General features: G+C 39.3%; 1 protein-coding gene across 1 annotated transcript in view; it reads right to left on the bottom strand.

The window, feature by feature from the left end:
- Window positions 1–1447: 1447 nt before the first annotated feature.
- Window positions 1448–12543, bottom strand: part of GMPR (guanosine monophosphate reductase) — a 78384-nt gene continuing 67288 nt past the window's right edge. Inside the window, exons 8-9 of the mRNA XM_074272286.1 lie at window positions 9467–9626; window positions 1448–2500 (exon numbers count right to left, since the gene is read on the bottom strand). Of these exons, the coding sequence (XP_074128387.1) occupies window positions 2320–2500; window positions 9467–9626 (341 nt within the window). The 3' untranslated portion in view covers window positions 1448–2319. The remainder of the gene's footprint in view (window positions 2501–9466; window positions 9627–12543) is intronic.

Below are 12543 nucleotides of genomic sequence, written 5' to 3'. Positions count from 1 at the left end.
TCCCTTCCCACACCCAATATATATGTCCTATGAGAAACAGATCTAGGACTATAGGTCCTATGAGAGACAGATCTAAGACCTTGCCCCATTATCCCACAAAATGGGCAATAGCAAGCCCTAAGTCAGTAGAGTCATAAGTTAATAAACCACATATTTCTAGGTGTGGGATTTACTATTGTCTCATCATGTTTTCCCCTTGGGGGTGAGAGGGAAGACCAAAGGGAAGAAAATTGGCTATAATTAAAAGATGTTTGTTGCTAGGGGTGAAAGGGATTTTTTTAAAAAACAATTTACTTTCATGTTTTCCTTCTAACTCCCCCAAATCCATCAGCAACACCCCATTCCCTAGTTCCCCAAAAATCTCTCTTCAATTAGTGCTTAGAATGAATTATTTCAAGAGAGAAACAGTAACTATAAAGAGGATAGGGCAAAGGAAAGCCATTTTTTCATAAGGCATATTCTCTTCCCCCACCCCCCAAAAAAGTATTAAAAAATGTGATATTTTGATATTTCCAGGGCAGGTTCATACCCTGCTTTATCCCAGTTCTACCATTAATTGATCTGAATAATTATGAGCATGTCAGTCTCTCTGGTTCTTAGTTTCCTCCCATAAAATGAGACAGTTGCACTAGAGAGTCTCTAAGATTCTTTCCAAATCTGAATCCCCATCCATCACCCACATTGTCCACAAGTTATAATGTTTTCCCAATAGTAACTCATTTACACATTTATATTTATACAGCATTAAGAGCTATGTTCATTATTTGGGGAGAGGCAAGGGGTAAAATTGCCTTCACTAGACTTGAAGGCATTGTTAAGATAAGTGCCTCAGGAGTTCTGGAAAGATAGATAATTTTCCAGTCTATGCCTCATGTTTCAAATACCTGTAAGTAAAAAAAAAAAAAAATGAGGCTGAATTTGATATTCTGCATGGTCAAGCATCAGAGGTAGACTTATTTCACTAGTCAAAATCACAATGAGCAATCAACACACATTTCCTATTATGTCCACATTCTTCTCCCCTCCCCCCCAAAACCTCCTTCATCTCTAAGGAGACTCAATTTCTGGGTTTGTCTTGTGATTGGCAAAAAACAAAGGCTGCTTTCAGTTGCTCAAAGTTTCCAGTGTATTGATATCCAAGTTACTCTTTAAAACATGGAGCTAGCCATTGATCCATCTATTCATTGCTTAATTTGTCACCATGATTTCCTGTGAGATTCTTCTGGGGACCATAGGTACTTCCTGAAAAAGTCATTGTAATCTGTCAATTACTCTATCATTACATAGTAGTTACATATTATCCATTATCAGAAATAGTCATTACCATATCCAAGGGAAGTATCATAATTTAGAATCTTCCTTCTACATTCTAGTCAAGCTATACTAATGGGAGCTCCATCCCATTACCAGCACTGGTGGTCTCTTCATTACAAAGGTCTCACTAGGATTTTTACAAGAGGCTGTAGTACTTTTAATGTGAGCACACAACTTAACACATGTTCTTTGTAAGGATGGGGTTGAGGAAAAAGGGGGGAAAATCCAAAGAGGGGAAGCCAACACCAGCCCAGCCTTCCCCCAGTAACAAGCTCAATGGAAGATGTACTTATGACAACATCCCTAGAAGGCACATGTAATGAACCTCTGGCCTCCACAGATCAAAGATGAGGACCCAAACTCATAATATCTCAAAGCTCCCTTAGAAGATCCAGGTTTCATGTTCTTATACTTACAATATTCCCTTGGTATTTTCTCAGGAACCAAGGTTACGACCCTATCTGACTGGCTTTGCTGGGACCTTCTCCTCCCTAGGGAGCCTGCCAAGACACCACTGGGCAGTAGTCACCACTAGGGAAACACTGTCTGACTTCTAATACTGGTAAATACTAGTTGGTTACCACATCTGAAGGACACACAGAAAAATTCCCAAATAGTGGGCTTGATTCTGGCAAGTGGAAAGTCCAGCCATCAACTGTGAAGACACAGCTTTATATTAAAGTGAAAACTATTTTCTTTTTTTTTTTTAAATGGAAGGATCTCACATGAATTTCAACAATGAGAGTGCTTGTTGAAGGCAGCAAACACTCTGCACTGCAGCACTGGGCTTGGCTACTAAGTCCATCCCCAGTTACATGCCTGCAGGAGATGCTAGTTATGGGCTCCAGAGGCCCTCCTGCTGCTCAGAGAATGAGCAAGAAGAGGAGACATCTTCCATCATGAGGAGCCAGAAAGCTCTTACACAAGACAAGAAAGGAGACTGTGGGCAAAGCAGGTGCATGTCAAAGCTTCCACTCTAGTTGAATGGGTTTTCGGTCCCCCAGGTTAGCTAAAGACTGTGTTGTGCTGCTGGGTAACCCGGATAAATGTCGTCCTCCGACTGAGCTCTTTGAGTTTGGCAGCACCAACATAGGTACAGGTGGATCTCAGACCACCTAAGATATCCAGGATAGTGTTTTCCACGTTTCCTTTGAAAGGCACTTCCACAGTCTTGCCTTCTGAGGCCCTGGGAACAGAAGAAAAAAATATATTATTCTGGGTTTATTTATTTTTTTTTTTGCTTCACGCCTTGCTTTTAAAAGTATCTACTTTAGCATTTCAGTAAGATGGCAAGGTTTTCTCCTTTGGGCCTATACAAAGCCTGAAACTCATGAAATCTCAGCTAAAAATAAAAGCAAAGTCTCCAGGATCTGAGATTTACCACTAGCTATCAAATCCCCATACTGAACAAGTAAACATTCCTCCATAACAACTTCTGACTCCAGTGTAGAACTGAGATTAGAACACAAGAGAACAGGAAATGTGTGTCCTCACAAGAGACTCCCACATCAAACCTGAAAAGTAACTAAATTTCTGTTCTACCTTAATCCGTAGACATCTTATGAATAACCAATAGCCTGGAACATTGGCTATTGTTCCTAGGGAGGAGGCAATACATTGTTTTATTTCTGGGCAGACATTTCCTTTTTTCCCCAAGCTTTGAAAGATGTTACTTAGTACTTTAATAGATATCCTCACTCTTCCCATGTTGAAGCTACAACAAGGTAAGATCTTCTATCAAGAAGCTGAAGCTTACCTGAATGAAACTGAGGATATCTACACAGCCAGAGCTTTTTTAGGACAGAGAGGGAAAGAAGGCTGAGGAGAAGGCAGCTGATTTTCCTTGCTCACCTCAAGATGAACATGAAAGGTAGATCTACCATCCCAAAGTCTAGATTGCTGCAATGGAAAAGATCCTTGCCCCAACCCCCCACTCCCACCCTCTTCACATAGGGACTCTCTTGCTTTTCATTGTACTCATGCTAGATTACCTCCATTCCTTTCATCACCATTTTGCAAATAAGCTATACCATATGATTCAAGGCAATTCCAATATACTGGGCTGGAAAATGCCATCCACATAGAGAGAGAGAACAGTGAAGGCTGTATAGAGATGGAAGCATAGTATCTTCACCTTTTTTGTTGTTGTTTGTTTGCTTGGGCTTTTTTCTCTTTCTTTTTTTCCCCCTTTTGATCTGATTTTTCTTGCACAACATGACAAATATGGAAATATATTTAAAAGGACAGCACATATTTAACCTATATCAGATTGCTTGCTGCCTTGGAGAGGGGAGAGGTAAGAGAAAGAGGGAGAAAAATTTGGAATATAAAGTTTCACAAAAATTAATGTTGAAAATTCTTTACATATATTTGGAAAAATAAAATACTATTAAAAAAAACCCAAGTTATACCATATTTATCCAGACTATCCCCTATGCTTGGAATACAGTTTTTCTTTGCCACTTCTTCTTAGAATTCCTACCTTCCTTAATGCACAGCTTGCATGCATCTCCTACAGGAGATCTTTCCTGATAACTCTTTCCTGAGTTATCAATCTCTCTCTCTCTTAAAATTAATTTGAATATGCTTTCTATTTATATGTGTACATAAAATCTTCTCAAATAAATAATAAGCTACCCGAGATCAAGGCATATTTTGTCTTTCTATCTCTTGTACCTAGCATAGTACTTGAGACACAGAAGGAACTTTGAGAAATATTCTTTGAATGGAATTGAATTCAGTGTGTCTCCTCAATCAATCAACAAACATTTATTAAGTACATCTGATTATGTGCCTGCCACTATACTTTACTAGAGAACAAATACAAAAGTGATACAGTCCCTGCCCTCAGGGAGATTATACTCCTCTGGGGAAAACAACATGAACATATATAGGTTTACACAAAATAGATATGTAGTGATTTGGGGAGTGGAAATGAGGAAAGCCTTCATATGTAGGTTTGAAGGAAACTAGGGATTTTAAGCAATGGAAGGAAGGAAGGAATATAGGACCAGGCATAAAGAAGGGTAATAGGATACTACGTTGGAAGAACAGTTTAAAAAAAAAAACTGGATTAAAATTAGGCTGGACTACATAACTGGGTGACGTGGCATAATATGAAGTAAAACTCAAAAGGTATACAAGGACTTGATCATGAAGGGATTTGAATGCCAAAATGGTAGAGGTAATGGGAGTGACTAGATTTTGATGAGTAGGGGAGTAACATGTCACAACTGTGGTTTAGGAAAAATCTTCTAGTAGCTATAATGGAGATGGATTGGAATAGGGGGTTGGGAGACCAATTAATGACTAGCATTTGTCTAGAGCTTTAAGGATTGCAAAGCATTTTACAAATTATTATCTCATTTGATCCTCACAACAACCTGGAAGGTGGGAGCAATTCTTATTCCCACTTTATAGATGCTATTGATGTAGACAGAGAATAAGTGATTTGCCAAGGTCACAAAGCTAATTTGTATATGAGATAGCATTTGAACTCTGGTCTCCCTGAATGGGGCAACTCTATTGCAGATAGAGTTCTGGGTCTCATCTTCCTGAGTTCAAATATGGCCTCAGGTATTTACTAGCTATGTGATTCTAGACAAGTCACTTAACTGTTGCCCTCAGTTTCCTTATCTGTCAAATGAGTTGAAGAAGAAAATGGCAATATCTTTGCCAAAATAACCCCAAATGAGGTCACAGAGAGTTGGATATGACTGAAACAACTGAACAACAATAACAACAATAGCTTTCCAAGTTTAGTGCTTCATTCACTGTACCGCGTAACAGGGCAAGTGCAATATGAAGAGGGCTTGAACAAGGATTGCCAAGATGGGTAGAAATATATGAATGGTTATGAAAAATGTTGTAGGAGTAGAAAAGACACGATTTGCCAAACTGTTTGTATGTGTGATAAGAATAAAGGATGACAACGAGGTTATGAATCTCAGTGAGACTGGAAACATGGTGTTATCAACTATTCAGAAAAAAAAAAAAGGGTGGGTTGGGAAGATAAAAGGAGAAATTAGTCAGTTCTATTTCAAATATGTTGAGTTTGAGATGCCTAGAGGACATAAAGATGGAAACGTCCAATAGATAGTTGGGACTGGGGCTCAGGAGAAAAATTAAAGCTATAAAATGAAGGTAATTACCCTAACTGATCAGCCTCATAGGGACGGTCCAAGGAATAAGTGGTGAATGATTGCCAAGGAACTATTAAAGCATAAGGAGCTGTCCTAATTGAATGTAATGTCAAAATAGGAGAAGCCTCCTCATGAAGGAGAGGTCATTGTAATAAGCATCTCTTATCCATAAGTCATTTCTAGCATTTTGAATAGTGCTCCAGAGCCCCTAGCCATGTAAGTGGAGCCCTGGCCAGTGGTTTGCTTGAGCGGGACTTTAATTATTTCAATGTTTTCTTTCTAGAACTGTGTCTTGATACTCGTGAATCTTTCATTCTCTGTTATGTTTAAACCCTGCTGAAATTACAGGAGACTTGTTTCTTTCAGTTCCTCAGTTTCTATTTTGGTATGCTAAATTGGAGTCCATCCCTCCTCAGCCCCGACTCTGAATAAAAAGCAGATGCAACAACTGAAGGTTTAAAGAAATTGGTTCAAAGAAAAATTAAATCTGTCCTAAGTAGGGGAGCTAACCATTTCTTCTCTGCAATGGTCCTGTTTATATAACTGTTTTTGTGCAGAGTAGCACCAGTCTCTCAAACAGGAACAACGAATTTTGATAGATCATTAAGCTTCTTGGCACTAGGCCCAGGCTCCCACTCGAGGTAGGAATTCCGCCTTCTTCTCCCTAGCAGCACTGTGTAACCTGATGTATCAGTTACCACATGGGAAAAGGAGGTCGCTCTGAGGCTATTGAGGCTTTGAAAGGATGAGCTGTGTCTCTTGTTCTCAATTATAAGGAAGGTTCCAAAGCATTTGCATAACATCCTCCCCCCACTGGAGCCCCCAACCACCTTCCAAGTCCATAAATTAGAGAATAAGAAAGAGAAGAATAGCAGTTTGACAGGATGGTAGTTTACAGGGTATCTTTCTTAAAGAGTATTAAAGCTCAAATTCCCTGGTAACAACATTGGAATAGAAATTTGAAAACTGAGAGGTCTCAAGTAATCTTGTCCATCCCCCTCATTTTGCATAGGAGAAAATTGAGGCTAAGAAAAATTAAATTATATACTTTAACTCAAAAGCTAGTAAGTTGTAAAGAAACAGGTTCATCTAAGTGACTCCAAAGCTTACATTTTTTACTTACATGCAACACTTGTTGACAACTGTTTCAACTGGAATTTTTTTGGCAGATACTGGAGTGGTTTGCCATTTCTTTCTCTAGCTCAATTGACAGATGAGGAAATTGAGGCAGAGTTGAGGGGCTTGTGATTAGGGATCACACACCTAATGAGTGTCTAAGGCTAGATTTGAAATCAGGTCTTATTGACATGGGTTTCCTTCATGCTCCCTCTACTGAAGTCCAACTTTGGCACCCTCCTTGGTGACCCCTGTGCCATTGCCCAGGCTCTCCGTGAAGTAGATGTATATGTTTAGTGAAAAGATCTCTTTGAATTGGCAGGTTCTTTAAAAAGTCATCTCCATTACCATTTCTACTAAAAAGCTTTCCTGATCCCTGTTATCCCTCTATTCCTTAGTCCTTTTTTCCTATTCAAATTATATCATATTTACTTTTTTCATGTAAGTAGATCACTAAGTGGAATAGTGGAAAGAGCACTGAAATGGATTCAAGAAGATCTGCGTTCAAATTCAGCCTTAGATGCTTATTGTCTGTGGAACCCTGGGCAAGTCACTTAACCCCTCTCAATAGCCTCATCTGTAAAATGAAGAATAGAAAGAGATAAGTTTCTATTTAAAAACTACCATGTACCAGACACTGTGCTATGTACTTTACAATATTATCTCATTTGATTCTTATAACAATCCTGGAAGATTGATGCTTTATTATCCCCATTTTAAACATAAAGAAATTGAGGCAAACAGAAGTGCCTGGGTCACCCAAATAGTGAGTATCTGAAGCTGAATTTAAATACAGATCTTTCACTTCACTGAGGCACCTAACAGCTTAATAGCTAACAACACACACACACACACACACACATACACACACACACACACACATATATATATATATATATATATATATATATACACACACACACATATAGACATGTATACATACATATACAAATACTGATGTATGTATATACATAAATATATGTATATATAAATACATACAAATGGAAGAATTTCTTGGGGCAATCAAGTGGTAGGGGATGAAGCTACAGAGTGGGATCAAGGTAGGCTTAAGGACCAGTTAAGCCAAACTTTGAAGGAAGCTGGGAATTCTAAGGGGCAGAGCTGAAAAGGAAATTTATTCTAGGCATGAAGGACAGCTTATGCAAAGACATGGAGGCAGGAGATTAAATGTTATGTATGAAAAATGGAAGAAGACCAATTTGGCTGGAATATCAATTTTGTGACATAGCATTTAAACAAACAAGTGCTTTAATGTTGGATAAACACTTCACAAGATAGCTGTGTAGTACAGTGAATAGAGTGTTGGGCTTACAATTAGGAAGATTTCCCCTCATGGGTTCAAATCCAGACTCAGAAATGTATAAGTTGTGTGGCCCTAGGCAACTCCCTTTACTCAGTTTCCTCATTTGTAAAAATGAGTTGGAGAAGGAAATGACAAAGCCCTTCTGTATCTTTGCCAAGAAAACTCCAAATGGAATTACAAAGACTTAAGATAACTGAACAACAATGAACACACACTTTTCATTTTACTTCATTTGATCTTCCCAACAACCATGTGAGGTAACAGCTATTTTGCCTATTTTATAGATGCAGGAACTAAAGCAGACAGGGGTTAAATGACTTGTCCAGGATCACACAGCTAGCAAATATCTGTGCCATGACTTAAATTCACTTCCTGCTCCAAGGTAAGTGTTCTAGCCACTGTGAAACCTAGCTTTTTCTAAGAGGACAGTAATTGATAGCAAGCCTGGATAGGTAGGTTGCAACTAAATTATAGAAGGTTTAGACTCCAAACATAAGACTTTATATTTTATCCTAAAAGCAATAAGGAACTATTGAAGGTTATTGAGCAGGAAGTGACATGATTAAACCTGACAGTAACAATTTGGCAGTTATATGGAAGATGGAAAGGAGAAAAGATTGACTGAATGTAGAAAGACCAATTAGGAAACTACTGTTAGAAGTACAAGGAAAAGGTGATAGAAAGCTGAACTAGGTAGGTTGGCTGTGATATGAGGGGGAAAAAAAGAAACAAATCTGAGAATGTGGGGGCAAAATCAACAAGATGACAACTCAATAGATAATAGGGATAAAGGATAGTGAAGAATGAAAGATAACTCCCAGATGGAAGGATAAGCATGTCCTGAAAAGAAAAAAGGAAGTTAGGGAGAAGGAGAGTTAGCTGTGAGATTAATAAGCATGACTTAAAAAAAAAAAAAAAAAAAAAGGTCATTGGATTTGATAATTAAGCGACTATTGGTAATCTGGGGAAAACGAGTTTTAGGTGAGTGATGAAGGATGAAGCTACATTCCAAAGAGTTGAGAAATGAGTGGGAGGTGAGAAAGGAGAGAAAAGTGAAGACAGCTTTTCCCCCTAGGAGTTTGGCTGCAAAAAAGAAGAAAGATATAAGATAATAATGTGAGGAGATGAGATGTTAGAATCTAGTGAAGGGTTAGGTTTTTTTTAAAGGCTAAAGGAACGTTTGGCACATTTTTAAGCAAAAAGGAAAGAGCCAGGGGACAAGGAAAGCTTGAAAATAAAAGAGGGAGAAGGGATGCTTGGGAAATAAAAGTTTCTAGAAAAAAATGCAAGGAAGCATCATAACTATTTCCCAAATCAGGTCCCCTAAAAGTTTTAACTATACTTTAAAAAAAGAAAGACCAGGTCTCTCTCTGGTTAAATCAGCTCAAGGTATATTTTTCCAGCCCTTCCCCAGAGCAGTTTCCAAAAGTAAAATAGACAAGAAAGACATGCAGTTCATTTCCTTTTAGCCGAGCTTCGTCCCATTTCCTCCAACATAAGGACACAAAGCAGCTGGAGAAATTTAAGACCAAACCAATTCAAAGTCGGAATGCTCCGCCTGATACCTCACCTGTATTCAGCAACTCGTCCTGAGTGTTTCTTCATCGCTGTTTCAGAACTCATCCCATAGAAGAGTTTTACCTTTTGACCATTCTTCTCAATCACTTCACCGGCACATTCTGTGTGACCTGAGAACATCCCTCCCAGCATGACAAAGTCAGCACCAGCTCCTGCAAAGGGACAAGGAAAATAGAGAGATCTAAAGGGCAAATTCAAAATCGTCTCTGGTATCAATGTGGACACAATACACTATCAAGTATGCCTAAAGCCAAGAAGCCCACCTAAATGAGACAGTCTGATGCCCCCACAGAGTTAGAAGGCTCTAGCTTTCAACACATAATCCAAACACTGATTGGCAGAGGCAAGGGCTAGATCAATTAAAATTGATGGTTGATGCTGTGGGTGATCATTCAAAATGCTGATGAGAGAAGTCTATAAAAGAGTGATTACCATACAAACAGAAATCCAAATCCCATATAGGCTCATGGACATGTAAGAGCTAAAAGGGACCTCTTAGAGGTCATCTGAGCTACCTTCTGACTCAGTCACTTAATTCTTGGCTTTATGACTTCATTTATTTATTCTTTTTAAAAATTCATGTCATTTATTTATTTGCTTGTTTATTTACTCTTTGCTAATTTATTTATTTATTCCACAAAAACTGTATTACCTGAGATAAGCCACTTACCTCTGAACTTTGGTTGTCCCAACTGAAAAATGAAATGACTAGACCAGATGAAATTAAAGAATTCTTTCAGATTGAGAACACACAAGTCAGGACTTAGCTAAGTGCCTGGTATATAGTAGGCACTTAACAAATTATTGACTTACTGATTTTCTAGTGCCTCTTTAAATACTCTCCAGGGAAAGGGGCTGTGCCTTTATAACTGTCTTCTTCTAATCTGACTCTTCAGAAGGGAACTCAAGTGCATTATATACTACATAACATTTACATAAGATGACAAGGTTGCAAATGTTGGGGAAAGTCCATGGAAGTCGGAAAAGCTTTAGATTTTTCAGACATATTCTCACTTTAAAATTTCTGTTGAATAATAATAATAATTAACATTTACATAGCACTTTAAGGTTTGCAAAGCACTTTAAAAGAGACAACTCATTTTAGGGCAACTAGGTAGTGCAGTGGATAGAACACCAGCCCTGAATTTAGGAGGACCTGAGTTCAAATCTGGTCTCAGACACTTAACATTTCCTAGCTGTGTGACCGTGGGCAAGTCACTTAACCCCAATTGCCTCAGCAAATATATATATAAGTATATATGTATAATTAGATCCTCACCAGAACCCTGGGAGATTGGTGCTTTATGTTATTCCATTTTACAGATGAGGAAGCTGAGGCAAGGGTGAAATGACTTGTCCAGGGTCACATAGCTAATGAATATTGGAAACAGATTTTGATTGCTTATCTTCCTATCTATGAACTGCACCTCCTAATTGCCTATGATATAATAAAAATGGAAATAATCATAATAAGACTAAATAATTGTCCATTTTCAATATTAAACTGTAGCAGACTTTCATCAAATTATCACACCAAGAGATTGGGGGACAAGCAGGTCTTTAAGGTCACTTATAGTCAAAGTTGACTAACTACCTCTGTGTCTGTCTTGTACAAGTAGGGATTCATTCACATAAATAATTCATGCAAAACTTGGAGAATAAATTTAATGGAGGGCCAGAATTCTGAGTATAGGACAAGATATTAATGTTCTACCTTTGTATATACAAGTGAGGTCATATCACTTGTCTTCTCAAGGAGAAGGGGAGGGGGGAAAAATGTGAATTCAAATTTTTTTTAAATGTTAAAAATGTAACTGGGAAGGATTTAATGCCTTTTTATAAAGGAAAAAATACCAATATTTATTCAGTGGTTTCCAACTCTTCATGACCCTAGTTTTCTTGGCTGGAAATAATTTTGGAATAATTTTGTCCTTTCCTTTTTCAGCTCATTTTGCAGATGAGGAAACTAAAGCAAACAGGAGGTGGTGACTTGCCCAGGATCATAGGATCACCCTAACTCCAGAGCCAGTATGCTATTCACTGTGCTCAATGCGCTTTTAATTAGGAGGTTGGTTAGGGGACTGGAGGAAACTGCGGGTGTCTGCCCCGAATGGTAACCCCCTTGCTCTGTGACAGTCATACAAGAACACTCTGAGTTCACTCTGTAGTCCACGTTCTTGATAGAATGTAGAAAAGACCAGGGAGTCCCCCGTCATGTGAGCCAAGCATTGGTCCCCAAAAGGAATTTTCTCCTCTGCTGCACGCTTAGCTCAGCACACCCAACAGGAATGCTGGGGAAGGGTGGCCACTGCTTTCTCCTTGACTTCTCCAGTGCGACAAAAGAAAGCCTAGGCTAGGGAGGAGATGGGACTGACTCAAGGTGACATAGCCCTTGATGGCAAAACTCAGAGCTAAATTCCCTGCCTGCCCATCTAGGGCTCCCTGGATGAGTAACACCGAGAAGCCAGATGCAGAAATGTCCAACATCTCATCCTCAGGCACCTACTCATGGGGAGTCTGTAGTTCTGAGCACTGCTCTCCGCTGCCCCCTTGTGTGCCTCAGAGGGGTACTGGAAGGGCTCTCCCCATGTCCTCAAACAGACCCAAGGGGGTAGAGGAGGGGGGGTTGCTGAAAGCAAATAGATCATCACCCTGATCTTTTACACCTGCTTCCCCAAAAGGTCTCCTTACCCCTCCATTAGGGAAAAGGGATGCAGTCGTCTGACCTATAAGAACCAGAGTTCCTCAGACAAGAGGGGACTTAGAAGGCTGAGATCCCTGCTGTGTGACTAGCTTGCTGTGTGATCTTGGGTTAATCATGTCTCTACGTCTGTGCATGAGGGACTGAAACTGAATGGTTTCTGAGTCTATGGCTCTGAAGAAAAAATCCTACATTCTGGTTTCTGGCTGAGCAGAATGGGCAGGCTCAGGAATTCTGGGGCCAGCCAGGCTCCTGTATAATCTGTCCCCAAACAGGGACAAGGAAAATGGAGCAAGATCATATAAACAGAAACCCAATGGGAGGAAGTTCTAATCAGGCCCCCGAGAACCCCTCTCTTCCTGATCCTG

This window comes from Sminthopsis crassicaudata, chromosome 1 (genome assembly GCF_048593235.1).
Source record: "Sminthopsis crassicaudata isolate SCR6 chromosome 1, ASM4859323v1, whole genome shotgun sequence".
Lineage (NCBI taxonomy): Eukaryota > Metazoa > Chordata > Mammalia > Dasyuromorphia > Dasyuridae > Sminthopsis > Sminthopsis crassicaudata.
This window is presented reverse-complemented; position numbering and strand designations above follow the sequence as displayed.